Raw genomic sequence first — 19,362 nt, 5'->3', positions numbered from 1 at the left:
AAAAAAAAAAATAAGGAGGCAGGCGTTTGAGCTGATGGTTAAAATGCCAGCTACACACATGTTGGGGTGCTTGAGTCCCACATCTGCTCCTGATCCCAGCTTCCCCCAGTGTGCATCCTGGGGAGGTAACAGCAGGTGATGGCTCAAGGGGTGGGTTCCTGATACCCACATGGAAGACCCAGAATGAGTACCTGGCCTCCCAGCATTGGCCCCTTGCCCAGAGCCACTGCAGACAATCAGAGAGCAAACCAGAAAGTAGAAAGTCTCTGCTTGTTTTTCTCTCAAACTAAAACAAACAAACAAAAAATTTAAGTGAATGAGAATCTACCACAACTCCACTAAATAAATTAGTTCTTGAGACACACATACCCTACATGGTTGAGAGCATGGGAGACAGCCATGCCTCAAGCATCAGAAGGAAATGGATACATTTTGACTTCGTTAGCAAACCTAAGAAGGCTGGATGTGCAAAAAATGGAGAGACCATCTTCACAGGGCTCAACATTTGCCTCCTATACCCGGGGGTAAAACGTCAGAGCCTCGACCCGGTGCCACCAGGCATAGTTGTGCGAGCCCTGTGGCAGGGTAACAGAAGGCGGCCCCGTGACGAGTGAGGAGTCAGCAGATGTTTCCTCACAGAATGCAGACACCTTGGTCGGCTTTCATCTCGCAGCCGCAGCCGGCAGAGTGGTGGCAGCCAGACAGGCAACTGGGGAGCTTATCTCAGGGGAATCTGTCTGGTCAGACAGGGTTGGCTGAGATCCCGAAAGCAGAAATGTCTCAACAAAGGCCCAGATAAATCACCTTGAGGGCCCCCCTGCAGTGCACAGGCTCCACCCACACACTCAGGGTTTCCTTTTTAGTTTGTTTTGTTTCCTACCCTTGATGGAAATGAAAGTCCATGGCTCTGGAGGTACTGGAGGAGAGAAGCCAAAAGAAGCAGGAAAAAGCAAGGGGAAAGAAACAGGTGATAGAGAAAGGACAAGTTTACAGCAAATCCATCAGTAGTTATCTCAGAGACAGTGTCAAGGGGTTGAGATTAAGAAACATTATTGGGAACGGAGATGTTCCAGAAAGTAGAGCAGGCAAAGGTGGAAGGAGAGGAGATGCAAAGGCCAGTGTAGGGCAGATGGGATCCAAACAGCAGGAGTTTCAAAGAGAAACAGAGTCATTGGGGGGGGGTGCTGTCAATCATGACCTATTCGGGGAGAATACCCAGAGCTGAAGAATGTGTTTGTGTTTGTGTGTGTGTTGGAAAGTCAGATATACAGAGAGGAGGAAAGACAGAAATGAAAATCTTCCATTCGCTGACTCACTCCCCAAGTGGCCACAATGGCCGGAGCTGTGCTGATCCAAAGCCAGGAATCCGGAGCCTCTTCTGGGTCTCCCACATGGGTGCAGGGTCCCAAGACTTTGGGCCATCCTCCATTGCTTTCCCTGGATGAGAATCAGGGCCACCAGGGTTAGAACCGGCACCCAGATGGGATCCTGGTATATGCAAGGCAGGAACTTTAGCTGCTAGGCTATCACACCTGGCCCCCAAAGAATATGTTTCTAATGTGAAAGTATCTGCGTGTGTGTGATTTAAGAGACAACATGAATCCTTAGGAAAGGCTATTCTGTGGAATTTTAAAACACTAGGACAAGGGCCTGGCCTGATGGCTCAGTGGCTAAATCCTCATCTTCTGTGTGCAGGGATCCCTAATGGGTACTGGTTTATATCCCAGCTGCTCTACTTCCCATCCAGCTCCCTGCTTGTAGCCTGGGAAAGCAATGGAGGACGGCCCAAAGCCTTGGGATCCCATACCCACATAGAAGACTGGAACAAGCTCCTGGTTCCTGGCTTCAGAGCAGCTCAGCTCAGCTCCAGCCATTGCGGCGACTTTGGGAAATGATCTAGCAGATGGAAGATCTTATACTCTGTGTTTCTTCTCTCTGTAAATCTGCCTTCCCAATAAAAATAAATAAATCTTTAAAAATACTAGGACAAGGAGAAGATTTAACAAGCTTCCAAAGGGAAAACAAAGGGTGTGTGTTGGCGGGGGGAGGATGTTTGCCATAACAGGTAGGTTACCATCTGAAACACCCACCTACCATGTTGGAGAGCCTGACCAAAGTCCCAGAGGTGCTGCATGCAGTCCGGTTTCCTGCGCATGCACATACTGGGCAGCAGCATGTGATGACCCCGGTACTCGGATCCCCACCATGCACCTGAGAGATCCAGATGGAGCTCCTGGCTCCAGGGTTTAGACTGGCCAGCCCTGGCTTGTTGGGGACATTCGGGGAGTAAGCCAGTGGAGCAGAGTTCTCTGTCTCCAGGCCTTTCAATTAAAGTGATAATAAATGAGCAAATAGATAATGATGGAAAGATTTGAACAATATAATAGCAATCTTGATATAAATATCTATAGAGATTAAAGATAACCACTGGTTTCCAAACACACATATTATGTTTAGAAAAACTAACCAGATTGAAAGCTGTACATCTGCCTCAAATAAATTTAACTACGTAAGTGACTGTCTAGAAAGGGTATTCATTTCTATACATATTTCTATTATATATTCAGACAACTAAACTATTAATATGGTATCAGCAACAACCAAGATCCTTAGCAGTGCATTCCATCCCTTGTACAGGCAGCACCAACACAAATATGAAATGTGTGAGTGAACTGCAAGGTCACATGTCTTTAGCCACAGTACTAAGCACCTACTGCAGAGACCTGGTAAATATTTGTCAGAATAATAGAATATTATTGAGTAGAACAGAGTAATAAACACAGAAAACAATGTGTGGAGCTCCAAGTCAGACATTGTACAGATGAGGAAACCAAGGCTTTGAGGAGTAACTTACTCTGGGTGACACAGCTGGAAGCTGGGGCACTCCGCAGTTGGCCAGCCTCCCAGGAAGCAAAAACTGGCCTGGAGCCATCTTCTACAGCCTGGACGTATCCCTTACCGTCCTCTGGGGGCCTCATTCTTTTTTTTCCCCCTGCCTTCCCAAAGCTGCAGGAGACCGTCGAGCAGGAGATTCGAGACATGGGCCTGCAGAGCACACCATTCACCCTCACCAAAGTTTTCCAGTTGTATGAAACCAAGAACTCCCGCCACTCCACCATGATCGTGGGTTGCACGGGCAGCGGCAAGACGGCCTCGTGGCGCATCCTGCAGGCCTCGCTGTCCTCCCTGTGCCGCGCCGGAGATCCCAACTTCAACATCGTTAGAGTACGGAGGGAGCGTCGGGGCCGAGGCAGTGGAGGGCAGCGGGGAGGGTCAAGGCTGTCTCACAGAGGCCTGGGAGAGATGAGAGTCGGGAAGGAGCGTGATGCCAGGATCCCCATGGGGCGCTGGGGATAGAGGAGGCTCTGGAGAGTTTTGACTGCCGGCAGCTCAAAAAAAAAAAAAAATTTATCCTTTTTGGTGTTGACATTAGGAGTTCCCTTTGAACCCCAAAGCATTGTCCCTGGGAGAGCTTTATGGGGAATATGACCTGAACACGAACGAGTGGACAGACGGCATCTTGTCTAGCGTCATGCGGACAGCATGTGCGGGTAGGCAAAGGGTCACGGCAGGGATGGACACAGGGAGACAGCAGATACCCGGTGCCCCCTATGGTGTGGGGGTTGGGAACCCTGAGGTTTGGGAGCACAGATTTGAGAGAAAGAGATCTTCAGGGGTTTGGGAGCCTCAAAGTGGCACACAGAGCACGTGTGTGTGTATGCGTGTGCACGTGTGTGTGTGGCAGTGAGGTGAGACATTCCTGCCTTCCTAATCATCCCGCTGCTGCAAAGACGAGAAGCCAGACGAGAAATGGATCCTCTTCGACGGGCCAGTGGACACTTTGTGGATTGAGAGCATGAACTCTGTCATGGACGACAACAAGGTGTTAACCCTCATCAACGGCGAGCGCATTGCAATGCCAGAGCAGGTACAGGGCTGTGGCTGGATCCCCGGGCCCTGCAGGAGGACCGCTGGAGGCCTGGGCTCTAGGGCGGGAGCCCTCGAGGTCTAAGGGAAGAAGAAATGCCATTTGAAGAGTGCTGAAGAAGGGGAGGGGGCATGGATCCAAAGAAAGTCACCACTGGAGGGAAAATGCTTTACCTGTCTTGGATGTTCAGGCTCCTAAGAAGTCCCGCAGAGGCTTGGGTCGACGTCCTCAGCCTCGTCGCCACTGGCACAAACAATGCCAGAGAAAGTAATTTTTCATACACATAATGTCGAGTAAGCACTAATTTCTTGTAAAAACCAAACCATTTGGCAAACACCTTAAATCTCCATTCTTTGTGCCTTGCTTTGGACTTGTTAAGAGACACCATAGGGCATCAGACTTCTGGAATCTTCTTTGTTGCTCTAGATGGGGTGGGGGCAGAAAAGCAAGAGTCTGACTAAGGTATGGCCTCCAGGTGTCACTGCTGTTCGAAGTGGAGAACTTGGCTGTGGCCTCCCCAGCCACCGTGTCTCGCTGTGGGATGGTCTACACAGACTACGTCGACCTGGGCTGGAAGCCTTATGTCCAGTCGTGGCTGGATAAGAGACCAAAGGTATGAGGGGAAATTTGAGGAGCAGGAATGTGACCAGCCTGCAGGACACGGGAACAAGGAAACGAAGAACCCTCCTCACCCCTCCACTGGTTTGTCCCCCTGCAGGGTGAAGTGGAGCCCCTTCAGCGCATGTTCGATAAGTTCATCAACAAGATCCTGGCCTTTAAGAAAGACAACTGCAACGAGCTGGTGCCAGTTCCAGAGTACAGCGGCATCATCTCACTCTGCAAGTTGTACTCGGCCCTGGCCACACCAGAGAACGGGGTGAGGACCACCTCCCACACACACACCCACTAAGGCAGGGCTCAGGCTGGCCGGGGCGGGGGGTGGGTCATACCTACATGGGGCCGACCTTAGAGCACAAGTATGTCTGAGGGATGATTGGCACCTCAGACTTGAATAGAGCAGACACTCCAAGGCCAACAGTGTCCATGGAGGAAGGGAGGGATGTGTGTGTGTGTGTGCATAATTGTAAGGTCAACTGGGGACTGTAAATTAATTGTGGTACACATTGGGGTTCACTGTAACTTCCCACTGTATGTGTGGAGCTGAGAACAGTTCACTTGTCTCTGCTTTCAACTTCCCTTTAGTAGACAAACAGTTGACCTTGGTGGAAGTGAAGTCTTGGAAACCTGTCTCAGGAGGAGGGAGTTCACAATCTCCTCTGGTGAGGAGTTTTAGTAAGCTTCAGGGCCTGGCACCAGGGCTCAATTGGCTAATCTTCCCCCTGCATGTGTCAGAGTGCCATATTGGCGATAGTTTGTGTCCCAGCTGCTCCACTTCTGATTCGGCTTCCTGAAATGTACCTGGAAAAGCAGTAGAGAATGGCTGAAGACATTGAGACCCTGCACATGGGTGGGAAACCCAGAGGAGGTTCTTGGCTCCTGGCTTTGGACTGGCTCAGCTCCAGAACCACTGGATGACAGATATTTCTCTCCGCTCTGTAAAATCTGCCTAAAAAAAAAAAAAAAAAAATCTTAAAAAGAAAAGGAAATTTCAGATGAACTGAATATTTAGTAAAAAATTTATTCCATTTAGAATTATAGAATAAGGACCAACATTTGATTTGAAAAAAATTGTTGTTGAGATGAGAACACTGCCCCGAGGGATAAGTACCTGGGATAGTGGCTGAGATGCCCTGGGGATGCTCTCGTCCCTGACCCTCTAGGGCCTTGGGCTGAGTCCAGTCTAGTTTCCAATTCCAGCTTTCTGTAAGATGCATTACAGGGTCAGCAGGTGGCTCAAGTACTTGGATTTCTGCATTTCTTATGGGAGACCTGGATGGAGTTGAAGGCTCCTGGCTTTAGCCTGGCCCAGCCTGGGCTGCTGAGGGCAACTGAGGAGTGAATCTGCCTGTGGATGAGTTCCATGTGCCTGTTTTTCTCCCTCTTTGTCATTCTGCATTTCAAAAAAGTGAAAAATAAATTTCAAAAAAATATCATGCCATATGTCCCAAGATGCTTCTTAAATAACAATGTGTTTTGAGTTTTATATTGCTACATATTGATTCATCTCATTGCTTTAATAGTTATGCCAGAGAGCTTTAAAAAAAATCCCTTTAAAAATACACATTATGAACAAAGTGTGTGTGGATTTCAAAGTGTATTAGACCATAAGTTCACCTTTAAATTGCAGGTTTTTAAAATGATATATTTTACTTATTTGAAAGTCAGAATTATAATGAGAGAGGGAGATCTTCCATCTGCTGGTTCACTCCCCAAATGACCACAACAGCCAGTAGTGGTTGGCCAGTCTGAAGCCAAGAACTAGGAGCCATATTTGGATCTCCCATGTAGGGGCAGGGGTCCAAATACTTGAGCTGTCCTCTGCTGCTTTCCCAGGAGCATTAGCAGGGAGCTGGATGGGAAGTGAAGCAGCAAGAACACATCACAGATGGCAGCTTAATGACAACCCCTAACCTTCAGTTTGAAAGAAATTTTGAAGTCCCCTGCTGTGCTATTCCATGGTAGAACATTGCATTTTATCTTTCCATGCCTCTGTGGGTGAACACTTTACTTCCTCTCTAGTCTTTCTGTGGTTAAAAGCGTGTCACCAGAATGTCTCTGTCCCTGTCTCCTGGAGCCTCCTTGGCAGGAAGGCCATGAGTTGGAGAGCAATGGGTGCTAGCTGCATTGTTATGATGGAACAGAGAGGAAGCTTGGGAAAACTGCCAAGCTCCAAGTAGTTCCAAAATTTATATAGACCTTTCAGGAGGTTGTAGGTCAACATACACATTCTATTTATTTTTTAAAAAATTGGAGCTGGGGCTCGGCACGGTAGCCTAGTGGTGAAAGTCCTTGTCTTGCATGTATCAGGATCCCATATGAGCACCAGTTATAATCCCGGGGACCCAATTCTCATCCAGCTCCCTGCGTGTGGCCTGGGAAAGTCATGGAGGACGGCCCAAAGTCTTGGGGCCCTGCATCCACGTGGGAGACCTGGAAGAAGCTCTTGGCTCCTGGCTTCGGATCAGCTCAGCTCTGGCCAGTTTGGCCACTTGGGGAGTGAATCAGCGAATGGAAGATCTTCCTCTCTGTCTCTCCTCCTCTCTGTATATCTGCCTTTTCAATAAAAATAAATAAATCTTTTAAAAGTTTGAGCTGGCATAGTGGCATGGTTAAGGCTGCCGACTTCAACACTAGCATCCCATATGGTTACCCATTAAAGTCTCAGCTACTCTAGTTCTTTTTTTTTTTTTTAGGTTTATTTTAATTGGAAATGCAGATCTACAGAGAGGAGGAGGAGAGACAGAGAGAAAGAGCTTCTGTCTGCTGATGCACTCCCCAAGTAGCTGCAATGGCCGGAACTGAGTTGATTCAAAGCCAGATGTCAGGAGCTTTTTTCAAGGTCTCCCTCGCAGGTGCAGAGTTCCAAAGCTTTGGGCCGTCCTTGACTCCCTCCCAGGCCACAAGCAAGGAGCTGGATGGGAAGCAGAGCAGGTGGGATATATGAACCTGCATCCATATGGGATCCTGGTGCATTCAAGGCAAGGATTTAAACACTAGGCTACCACGCTGGGCCTCCAGCTACTCTAGTTCTGATTCAGTTCTCTGCTGATGTGCCTGGGAAAGCAGCAAAAGGTGAACCAAATGTCTGGGTCTCTGCACCCATGTGGGAGACCTGAAGAACTCTTCTGGCTGCTGGCTTCAGCCTGGCCCAGCCCTGTTTATTAGGGAATAACATCTGGGGAGTGAACCAACAGAAGAATGAGAGCACTCTCACTGTGCAACTTGACCTTTCAAATCCAAAAAAAAGAAAGAAAGAAAGAAAAATTGAAAGGCAGAGTTATAGAGACAGGTAGAGAAACAGAGTGCTCTTCCATCTGCTGATTCACTCCTGAAATAGCCACAATGGTCAGGACTGGACTGGGCCGAATCTAGGAAGCCTAAAAACGCCATCCAAATCTCCCACATGGTTGGCAGGAACCACTTGGGTCATCTTTGCTGGTTTCCCAGGTGCATTAGCAGGGAGCTGGATGGGACTCGAATTAGCACCACCATGTATGTTTTAGAAACAGCCCCATTGGCCAGGTACTGTGGCCTAGTGGCTAAAGTCCTTGCCTTGAACGCACCAGGATCCCATATGGGAGCTGGTTTGTATCCCGGCAGCCCCACTTCCCATCCAGCTCCCTGCTTGTGGCCTGGGAAAACAATTGAGGACAGCCCAAAGCCTTGGGACCCTGCACCTGCATGGGAGACCTAGAGGAAGTTCCTGGCTCCTGTGTTCAGATCAGCTCGGCTCTGGCCATTGTGGTCACTTGGGGAGTGAATCATTGGACAGAAGATTTTTCTCTCTGTCTCTCCTCCTCTCTCTATAATAAAAATAATATTGTAATAAAAATAAAATAAAATAATCTTAAAAAAAAACAGCCCCACAGTTTTCGAGATAGAACTATGGAAGGAAGAAAACTCAAAGCCATGGTGGTGACCTTTGCTGCCCAGTAGATCCCCCCAGGTGTTAGAAGCCCTTCCTCACTTCTTCTTTCATGCAGTTGAATCCAAGCGATGGTGAAACCTACGTCAGTATGGTCGAGATGATGTTTGTGTTCAGCATGATCTGGTCCATGTGTGCCTCCGTGGATGAGGATGGCCGCAAGAAGATCGACAGCTACCTCCGTGAGATCGAGGGCTCCTTTCCCAACAAGGTTCAATCCCTCGTTTACCCTGTTCGTCCACAACCCACAGGCATCTCTGACGCTCTGTGTCTGTTGCCTACCCAGCTCTCCTGCCAGCCAGTGGGCTGCGAGCCCCTGTCCTAGGCTAGGGAGAGCTGGAGGAAGGACCTGGTGACCCGACACCCATGCCCTCTTAGGATACGGTGTACGAGTATTTTGTGAACCCAAAGATGCGAAGTTGGACATCGTTTGAGGAAAAGCTCCCAAAGAGCTGGCGCTACCCTCCAAAGTGAGAACAGGGTCTGGGACAGTTAGAGGGTCCAGGGCAAGTACAGAATCTGGTACAGTTACAGGGTCCGGGATAGGTACAGGGTTTGAGCTGCGGTGATGGGAGACATGACGAGCCTGATGGGGCCCAGGAGCAACAGTGGGTGGTGAAAAGGGGAAGGTGTTTCTGGAGGAGAGACCAGTCTTGAGTACAAGGAACAGGATCCCAAGGGCTGGGGACAGGGTCCTGAAGGAGAAAGGCCGCACCCCAGGGGGCCATGGTAGAGATCAGACCATGGTGATGTTAGATGCAGACCAACACAGAGTGGGGAGAAAGAAGTGGGAGTTGGGAGTGGATGGACCAACAATCCTGGATTCTGTTCCTCCTCGAGTGCCCCTTTCTACAAGATCATGGTGCCCACCGTGGACACCGTCCGCTACAACTACCTGGTGAGCACCTTGGTGGCCAACCAGAGCCCTGTCCTGCTAGTGGGTCCCGTGGGGACCGGGAAGACCTCCATCGCCCAAAGTGTCCTGCAGTCCTTGCCCTCGGCCCAGTGGTCGGTGCTCATTGTCAACATGTCGGCGCAGGTGCGTTGGAGCCTCATGTCTGGCCCTGCTCTCCCTCCCACCTGCTCCCCCAGCCCCTGGGATCCAAATGCCTGCCCTGTTGAGGCTCCTCTCTGACTCTCTGTCTCTTCTGGGGGAACCCCAAGACTTCCATCTGGCCCTTTCCCACCAGACCACATCCAACAACGTGCAGAGCATCATCGAGAGCAGGGTGGAGAAACGGACCAAGGGCGTCTACGTGCCATTCGGGGGCAAGAGCATGATCACCTTTATGGATGACCTGAACATGCCGGCTAAGGATGCGTTTGGCTCCCAGCCTCCCCTGGAGCTCATCCGCCTCTGGATTGACTACGGCTTCTGGTACGACCGCTCGAAGCAGACCATCAAGTATATCCGGGTAAGCATCCCAGGGTGCGTGCTTGGTGGGGGGGAATCATGCCCTGGTTTCTACAGTCCTACCTTCCTCCCTGCACAGCACTGCCCTGCTTCTTTCTAGGGGCCCAATCCCTGGCCTCTACATGACCACATCTCTGCATGCTCACAAGTTGAATCAGCCCTCTTGTAAAACTGTCCAGGAGCTCAGGGTCCACAACCACACACACCAGGGCTTCCCCGCCTCCCATGGCCATGGTGACTATCTCCCTGGTGTCAGGTCTGAATCTGCTCGTGATGGGTGGGGGTCCAGGATGTCTTTAGGGGTGCAGGTATACAGTGTATAATCGTAAGATCAGGGCCCTTGGCCTGACCTTCACCCTAAACACACCTTCCTTTGCTGCCGAGAGCATCCAGTGTCCCTGCCTTCGGCTCTGCAATGCCTTCTCCCGTTTCTGTGCCTCTCCTACAGGACATGTTCCTGATGGCCGCCATGGGCCCTCCTGGCGGGGGACGCACTGTCATCTCCTCACGGCTGCAGAGTCGCTTCAACATTATCAACATGACCTTCCCCACGGTGAGAACCCCCAGGGGGGCTGCTGGGAGGGGGTTCCCAGAGAAGGAGAGGGCAGGACAGGGAGGGTTCCCAGGGGGTACTGAGCTGGAGCTGCACACAGGGAGCTAAAATTCTGATCATCTGATCACCCTCCTGAGCCAGGAGCTGCAGGTGGGGAGGGTGGGCAGGCTGGCTGGCTGGCTGTTGTCCCATTGGATGGCCCACGTCAGGGCCCAAGGAGACCCGACCAAGCCAGGAGGTGAACCAGGGCTGGGGCTAGGATGAGTGAAGGAGGCTGAGATCAACACAGAGCTTAAGAGGCAACCAAGTAAACAGCTGTCAGAAGGGATGCTTAAGTTTTGAAAACGATTTATTTATTTCAAAGACAAAATGTTGGGGTGTGTATATGAGTGTGAGAGAGAAATGTTTCATCTGCCAGTACACTTCCCCAAGGGCACAACAGCCAGGACTGGGCCTGACCAAAGCCAAGAGTCAGGAACTCCATCCTGGTCTCCTACATAGGTGGCAGGGGACCAAGTACTTGGACCATCTGCTGCTGCTTTTGCAGGTGCACGAGCAGAGAGCTACATGGGCAATTGAGCAGCAGGGACTCAAAGCAGCATTTTGATAGAGAGTGCCAGCATTGTAAGTGGTGGCGGAACCCACTGTACCTTGAAGCTAATCTCAACAAATAACATTTTAGTGTGATATTTAAAAAAATGTGGGGGGTGGATGTTTAGCTTAGCAGTGAAGATGCCCCTGCTGCCCACTTGGGAAGCCTGGGCTGAGTTCCTGACTCCAAGCTTCAGCCCTGGACACTGTAGGCAAATGAGAATTCCCTGCCTCTCAAAGAAATATAGAAGCATTTTGATGAATTTAATGTCAAAAATTAATGATAAACAAATACCAAAATTTTCATTGAGTAGAAGATCAATGCAATGCTGAGATATATTGGAGGTGAAGAAGAAAGCCTGATAGTGATCTGATCTATTTAAATCTTTATGGTTGTTCATTGTGGATCATTTGCATTAATTTTTATGTTTAAATATTGCATTGAAATATTATTGCTGTTGACCTCTGATTTTTTTTTTTTTTGCTTGTTTGTTTTGGTTCTCCTCAAATGCTGTCTGTGAGGCAAGCTCTTCCTCCCCATCACCTTCCTCCTGGCTGCAGTGGAAGGAACACAGGGAGCCTGGGAGGGTGACCGTGAGGGTGTGTTTGCAGGAGTCGCAAATCATCCGCATATTTGGCACCATGATCAACCAGAAGCTGCAGGACTTTGAGGAGGAGGTAAAGCCAATCGGGAACGTGGTGACGGAGGCCACCCTGGATGTGTACAACACCGTGGTGCAGCGCTTCCTGCCCACGCCTGCCAAGATCCATTACCTCTTCAACCTGCGTGACATCTCCAAGGTGAGACTGCACCTGCCCTTGACCCTCGGGCCTGGTGCAGCCTCCTAGGAAGCATTTGCTTCTATACTAAACACCAGTGGTCACCCCTATGTCCCAAAATGCTGCGCTCTCTGCCCTGACCTCTGGAACTTCTGAGTCTCCTGCCTCTCTCCCCCTGAAGGTCACTTCTCTTCAAACAGGTCTTCCAGGGCATGCTGAGAGCCAACAAGGACTTCCATGATACTAAGGCCAGCATCACAAGGCTCTGGATTCATGAATGTTTCAGGTGATGATCATGTGTCTTGACCAGAGGCAGGCTTCTTTAGCCTTGCTCCCAACCACAGACTTACCCCAGGCTCCACCCTCTGTTCCCCGGGATTATTCTTTGATCCAACCACCAACTCTCCCCAGAGTCTTCTCTGACCGGCTGGTGGATGTAGCGGACATGGAAGCCTTTGTGGCCATCATAAGTGACAAGCTCGGCTCCTTCTTCGACCTCACATTCCATAACCTCTGTCCCAACAAGCGTTCTCCTATCTTTGGTGAGCCAGGAACTGCGACCGCTGGAGACACTGGAGGAGACAGGGCTTAGAGGGGGAGCCCTGCGGGGAGGTACTGGGAGGACCCTGACCTTCTCATCCCTCGGCCCAGGGGACTTCCTAAAGGAACCGAAGGTGTACGAGGACCTGACAGATCTGGCGGTGCTCAAGACTGCCATGGAGAATGCCCTGAATGACTACAACCTGTCACCCTCCGTGGTGCCCATGCAGCTGGTACTCTTCCGGGAAGCCATTGAACACAGTGAGCACTGGCTACCACCCCGCCCCTTCAACCCAAGTCTCCCCCAACATCAAGTCCTGGAGGTTGTCTCTCTGCCCTACCCCTCTACCCCTCCCGCCATGCCCTTGCCGTGATGGGTTTTCCTGGCCAAAGCGGAGGCTAAAATTTGGATTGCTCCCAGGGGCTGAGGCTCCAATGTCTTCCCACACCCCTTGGTTTGCAGGCATAGGGAGTGGTGGTGCGGGGTGGGGGGGGGGGGGGGGGGTGGAACCAACTGCTGGTACCAAGCCTGGAGGTTCTCAGCCCACTTACTATGTTCCTTGCGCCCTCACTCCAGTCACGCGGATCGTCCGGGTGATTGGACAGCCTCGGGGCAACATGCTCTTGGTGGGCATTGGGGGCAGTGGGCGCCAAAGCCTGGCCCGCTTGGCCTCATCCATCTGCGACTATATCACCTTCCAGATCGAAGTCACCAAACATTACCGGAAGCAGGAGTTCCGGGATGGTATGGCTGGGTTTCTGGAACAGGAAGTGGATTGGGACTGAGAACAAAAGATGGGGGTGCCCAAGTCTCTGGGGTGTCAAAAGAGGAGGGATGGGCTGTGCATGGCCGGTGTGGAGTGCAGGTGAGTGCTCTATGTGCCCTGGGCTGGGAGTGGGGTGGGTGGGTGGGGCAGCGTGTCCGTTCTGACCCTTACCCCACCTTCCGTCTGGCCAGACATCAAGCGCCTGTATCGTCAGGCTGGGGTGGAGCTCAAGACCACGTCCTTCCTCTTTGTGGACACCCAGATTGTAGACGAGTCCTTCCTGGAGGACATCAACAACATCCTCAGCTCGGGCGAGGTCCCCAACCTCTACAAGACAGATGAGTTTGAAGAGGTACCCTTCCTCCCACACCTGCCATCACCACTTAGACCTTCTTATCCCCTGAAGAATCACAACTCCCAGCAGGTGCTCTGTAGCGCCCCCACACACCCCTACCCACACCCTCCACACACATTCTCCTCACCCCTCTCACCAGCCCGAGGCCAAAAGACTGTTGCGCTTCAGCTCTCTTCTCCAAGGGAACCCTCCTGAACAGGGATGCTTTTTTTTTTTCCTTGTAAATACGTTTCTTAAACATTTATTTATTCATTTTATTGGAAAGTTAGGTTTACAGAGAGGAGAGACAAAGAGAAAGATCTCTCATAGACCAGGCACGGGCAGATTAGAACTTGGGTCATCCTCCTCTGCTTTCCCAGGTGGATTAGCAGAGAGCTGGATTGGAAGTGAAGCAGCCAGGCCTTGAACTGGCACCCATATGGAATGCCAACATTGCAGGCAGAGGCTTAACCTGTTATGAAACAGCATCAATCCAGGCCTGTTTTTAAAAATAACTTACTATTTTTTGAAAGGCAGAGAGAAAGAGCTCCTCTAACCCCCAGTTTGCTCCCCAAATACCTGCAACAGTTGAGGCTAGCCCAGGCTGAAGCCATAAGCCTGGAACTCAATCCAGGACTTGCACAAGGCAGTAAGGGACCCAGGAACTCAAGCTCTCATCTGCCTCCCAAGGTGGACATTAGCAGGAAGCTGGAATTGGAAGCAGAGCGGATATTCAAACCCACGCACTCTGCTATGAGATGTGTGTGACCCAAGCAGGGTCTTAACTGCTCTGCCAAATGTCCACTCTCAGCAGCCGGCATTGTGGAGTAGCAGCCAGCCTGTCACCCATCATGCCGGCAACCCTTCCGGGTGCCAGTTGGTGTCCTGCTTCCTCTGTTTCCAATCCAGCTCCCTGCTGGGAAAAGCAGTAGAAGGGTTTGGATCTCTGTCACTCTCATAGAAGACCCTGTGAAGCCGCTGGCTCCCATTACCAACTTCTAGAGAGTGAACCAGCTTGTGGAAGATCTGTCTTTGTCTCTCCCTCTCTCTCTGAGTTTAAAAAATAAAAAGTAAACATTTTTTTTTAAAAGTCCATCCCTAGAGCTGTTTTGAAACTCATCTGGGTGGGTATTGTGGTACAGTGGGTTTAAACATCACTTGGGACATCGACATCCCATACCAGCGTGCCTGGTTTGAGTTCTGCCTCCGCTTCTGGTTCAGCTTTCTGCTAATGCGTCCCCTGCAAGGCAGCAGGTGCTGACTCCAGTGTTTGCATCCCTGGCACCTGTTTGGGAGACCAGCTGGAGTGGACTCCGACTTCTGGCTTGAGCCTCTGCCAGCCTTGGCTGTTGCAGGCATTGGAGAATGTACCAGGGGATGGAAGATCTCTCTCTTTCTCTCTCACTCTGCCTTTCAAACAAATGAAAACATAAATGAACATCAAAAGCAAAACAAACAAAAAATCAAAAAACCTGTATGTGGTCAGTTGACCTAACCTGCTGCCCTGCTGACTGCGCTGAGACCAGGAGCGCCATCCCCCTAATCCTCCATGACTTCTGTCAGATCCAGGGGCACATCATAGACCAGGCACGGGCAGATCAGGTGCCCGAATCCTCCGATAGCCTCTTTGCCTACCTCATCGAGCGCGTGCGGAACAACCTGCACATCGTGCTGTGCCTCAGCCCCGTGGGGGACCCCTTCAGGTAACTATCATGTCCCCCTCCTCCCCAAAGGCCCCAGCACTCTCCCCAGGGAACCCCTCCTCACCCCTCCCCCTCCCCACTCCCACCCCAAGCCCTCATACCTCCCAGAAGTTCCTCTGGAGTGACAGCAGCGCTCCCACCGGGCCCACCCACCTTTGTGTGGTGGGCGGTTCCTTGTCTCCAGAAGCTCCTACAGCTGAACTTGAGTCCTCTGTCCTTTTAGTGTGAGTCATGAGTTTGTCTTTTGGGTGTTTTTAATTAGAGGTTTTTCTTTTTTTAAAGAACCCAGATAAATTGACCATCCAGGTCATTTTTGAGCATAGCATGAAGTTCATTCAAATCGTGACACCACCACGGTTCCCTAAAACTTTTTCACTTTTGCAAACTTAACTCTGTACCCATTACACACTAGTCCCTGCAGCCCTGGCAGCCCCATCGTCCTAACTGTCCCTGTGAGTCTGACTGTGGTGTTTGGCCTTTGGGACGGGCTCACTCCCTCCATGTTGATCTTCAAGGACCGTCACAGTGTGCAGGGTGACCAGTTGCCTTCTCTTTAAGACTGAATTATAGTTTATCTACCATGTATGTACAGGACCTGTTTTTTTTTTTACCCATTCTCAATGTGGCTGGAAGGTTAAGCATTTGGGAAATTAGGAGGAGAGCAAAGAATATGGGTGAGGAGGCAGGCTGGATTGCCCTGGGGAATGAGCACAGTGGATTTGGCTTACGACAGGTGCTGCCATGCTTAGCATCACTTAGCATAGTATACATGTCAGTCCCTCCCAAGCCCCCCATTTTAGAGGAGAAGCTGACATCCAGAGGGAAGCTCCTCGTCAGAGTCCCACACCCGCTGTTTCTACAAGCCATGCGAGCCAGCCCCGAGCATGTCCAGCTGCACCGAGGTCACCACAGACTGTGCCACGAAGGGACATCACTGCCACTCAAAACCTCTCCCCAGGAACTGGATCCGCCAGTACCCAGCCTTGGTGAACTGCACCACCATCAACTGGTTCTCGGAGTGGCCCCGCGAGGCCCTGCTGGAGGTGGCTGAAAAGTACCTCATGGGCGTAGACCTGGGGACGCAGGAGAATGTGAGCCCTGCCCCCTGCTGCTCCATAACCCCCTGCCCCCCAGAGGTGCCCTCCACTCCCGGCATCTTCCATCCTTTATCCTTGACCTCAGATCCACAGGAAGGTGGCCCGGATTTTTGTCACCATGCACTGGTCGGTGGCTCAGTACTCCCACAAGATGCTGTTGGAGCTGCGAAGACACAACTATGTCACACCCACCAACTACCTGGAACTCGTGTCTGGATACAAGAAGTAAGGAGAAGAGCCAGATCATAGTTGGGGGGACGGGAAGGGGGAAGTACGAAGTCCCCTGCAGGGACTGGTTCAAGGACCTGACTGCTCAGGGAATGGTAGCTGGGCAGAGCTTTTTTCTGTTTTTGTATTAAAAAAATATATACATATATTTATTATTTATTAGAAAGGCAGGAGCAGACAGAAAGATGGAGAGAGAAAGAGGTTTTGCATTTGCTGTCCATGTCCCCCAAATAGCTGAAGGAAGTTAGGGCTGGGCCAGGCAGAAATCAGGAACCAGGAATTCTATGCAGGTCTCCCACATGGGGAGCAGGAGCCCAAGCACTTGGGCCATCTTCTGCTGCTCTCCTAGGGACATTAACAGGAAGCTGGATCAGAATTGGAGCAGCCGGGACTCGAACCTGTGCTCATTTGGGATGCTGATACGGCAAGCAGTGGCTTAATTCACTACACAGCAATATTGGCCCCTGCAACAATATTTTAAAAGATACTAATGGGGAGGGGGAGGAGGCGTTTGGCAGAGCAGTGAAGACACTTTGTGGGCTGCCTGCACCCCATGTTGAAGTGACTGGGTTTGAGTCCTGGCTCTGCTCCTGACTCCAGCTTCCTGTTGATGCTGACTGGGAAGCACCTGTGATGGCTCACACTGGTGGAGCCCTGTCCCCTACAGGAGAGGCCTGAGTGAAGCTCCAAGCTTCCGTCTGATCCAGCCCCAGCTCTTGTGGGCTTTGAGAGAGTTTACCAGAAAATGGAAATTCATTTTCTCTCTCTCCCTCTGCCCATCCTTTTTCTGTCTCTCTGCTTTAAAAATAAAGACAGAAATTTGGAAAGGTATAAATGAACATAGGGTGGAGTTCCTAAGGGTCCTGACCACAGCACCCCGTCCCTGTACAGCTGGGCTGCTGCCCTCTTGTCCTATGGACAAGATATTGCCCACCAACCTGAAACCCCCTGCCAGACCCTGCTGTTATGGGTTTTCATAGCAGCTCCATGGCCCGGGCACAGCTGATGTGATGAAACCACCAGCCTCAGGTGATCGAATCAACCTTGAGTCTCCCTTGCCTGCCCCAGAGGTCAGGAGAGGAGGCCAAGAATCCAGCTGATGCTGAGAGCAGCTTCCCTGGTTCCTTCCCAGGACTGGCCAGAAGCTCCAGCCACCTTTGCCCTCATGAGCTACAAGTGGAAGGGTTTTAGGCATTATGTGCCAGAAAATAGAACAAATATTTATTTCTTATTGTAAAAGCCAGTGTCAATACCCAACAATTTTATATTCAGTCACTAAGTGATTATCTTCCTATTGTATAGCATAATAATTATTTGAAGAATAGAAGAGAATTTTTAAAAAATGTAAATGATTTAGTATGTTTTTATGTATTTTTAAAGATTTTCTTTTATTTAAAGATTTATTTATTTAACTTGAAAGAGTTATATATAGAGAGAGACCAGGGATACACACACACACACACACACACACATCTTCCATCTGCTAGTTCATTTTCCAAATGGCTACAACACCCAGAGCTGAGCCTATCTGAAGCAAGGAACTAGGAACTTCATCCGGGTCTCCTACATAGGTGCAGGAACCTAAGGACTTGAGCCATCCTCTGCTCATTTCCTAGGCCATAAACAGGGATCTGGGTTAGAAGTGCAGCAGCCAGGACTAGAACCAGTGCCCATATGGGATGCCAGCACCAGCAGGCAGAGGTTTAACCTGATATGCCACTGTGCTAGGCCCTTATTTATTATTCATTCATTTGAAAGGCCAGGTAATAGGGGGAGATAGGCATAGAGGATCTGTCCATCTTTTCACTCCCCAGATACCCAGAGCAGCTGGGGCTGGGCCATGCCAAAGCCAACCAAAATGAAGAAAAAAACGCAATGATGGTCAAAGCGAATTCATTTAGCTAACATACTTAAAATTATTTTTAAAGATTTATTTGAGTGAGTGAGGCGTGTATATGACCCAGTGGGTACGACAGTGCTTGGGACGACACTTAGTGCCTGGGTTCAAAACCCAGTGTTGCTCTCCACTTGAAGTTCCTGCTCCTGTGCACTCCAGGGGACAGCAGGTGATGGCACATGTGGCTGGGTCCCTCCCACCCATGTGGGAGACCCAGGTTGAGTTCCAGGCTCTTGATTCCAACCTGTCCCAGCCTTAGCCCTCGAAACCAATTTGGCGAGTGAGCCAGTGGTTAGATGCTCCCTCTGGCTCCTTACCTTTCTGTCTGTTTGTTTGTTTTAAGATTTATTTACTTTTATTGAAAGGCAGATTTACACAGAGAAGGACAGAAAGAAAAAATTTCCGTTCACTGGTTCACTCCCCAAGTGGCTGCAATGGCCAGAGCTGAGCTGATCTGCAGCCAGAAGCCAGGAACCCTTGTTGGGTCTCCTACATGGGTGCAGGGTCCCAAGGCTTTGGGGCATCTTCCACTGCTTTCCCAGACCACAAGCAGGGAGCTGGATGGGAAGTGGAGCAACCGGAACACAAACCAGTGCCCATAAGGGATGCTGGTGCATGCAAGGCGAGGATTTAGCCAGTAGGCCATCACACCAGGCACTCTCCTTTCCTTCTAAATAAATGAAAAATAAATAAAACTAAAGTATAAAAATAAAATTATGAATAAGAAAATTGAAAAATTATAAAAGAAATAAATTATAAGAATAGCTAGCTAAAAGTCAGTAACGGTGGTAATCCAAGGCCCACTTTCCTTTCCACAGGGTGGCCACCTGCTGTAGGCAGGTTCAGGGGTTTCTGGCTCTCTGTAACCCCTCTACCCATGACCCAGGGAAAGCAGTAGAAGATTCTCCAGCAGGGGCGCTAGTGGAATGGAAACAGCATTTCCCAGGCAGATTTTGGACAGTGCCACATAGAAGTCAGGGGGAC

At 50.3% G+C, this 19,362-nt stretch overlaps 1 protein-coding gene across 1 annotated transcript in view; it reads left to right on the top strand.

The window, feature by feature from the left end:
• Window positions 1-19,362, top strand: part of DNAH2 (dynein axonemal heavy chain 2) — a 105,488-nt gene that overhangs the window by 59,778 nt on the left and 26,348 nt on the right. The window contains exons 39-57 of the mRNA XM_041000538.1: window positions 3,007-3,225; window positions 3,434-3,551; window positions 3,792-3,928; window positions 4,404-4,541; window positions 4,647-4,805; window positions 8,533-8,685; window positions 8,853-8,944; window positions 9,315-9,513; window positions 9,665-9,889; window positions 10,337-10,441; window positions 11,645-11,833; window positions 12,013-12,098; window positions 12,224-12,354; window positions 12,464-12,613; window positions 12,930-13,097; window positions 13,311-13,471; window positions 15,017-15,156; window positions 16,115-16,247; window positions 16,339-16,478. Of these exons, the coding sequence (XP_040856472.1) occupies window positions 3,007-3,225; window positions 3,434-3,551; window positions 3,792-3,928; window positions 4,404-4,541; window positions 4,647-4,805; window positions 8,533-8,685; window positions 8,853-8,944; window positions 9,315-9,513; window positions 9,665-9,889; window positions 10,337-10,441; window positions 11,645-11,833; window positions 12,013-12,098; window positions 12,224-12,354; window positions 12,464-12,613; window positions 12,930-13,097; window positions 13,311-13,471; window positions 15,017-15,156; window positions 16,115-16,247; window positions 16,339-16,478 (2,843 nt within the window). The remainder of the gene's footprint in view (window positions 1-3,006; window positions 3,226-3,433; window positions 3,552-3,791; window positions 3,929-4,403; window positions 4,542-4,646; window positions 4,806-8,532; window positions 8,686-8,852; window positions 8,945-9,314; window positions 9,514-9,664; window positions 9,890-10,336; window positions 10,442-11,644; window positions 11,834-12,012; window positions 12,099-12,223; window positions 12,355-12,463; window positions 12,614-12,929; window positions 13,098-13,310; window positions 13,472-15,016; window positions 15,157-16,114; window positions 16,248-16,338; window positions 16,479-19,362) is intronic.

The sequence above is a fragment of the Ochotona curzoniae genome, unplaced genomic scaffold, assembly GCF_017591425.1.
Source record: "Ochotona curzoniae isolate NIBS_2020 unplaced genomic scaffold, NIBS_Ocur_1.0 scaffold_2453, whole genome shotgun sequence".
Lineage (NCBI taxonomy): Eukaryota > Metazoa > Chordata > Mammalia > Lagomorpha > Ochotonidae > Ochotona > Ochotona curzoniae.
This window is presented reverse-complemented; position numbering and strand designations above follow the sequence as displayed.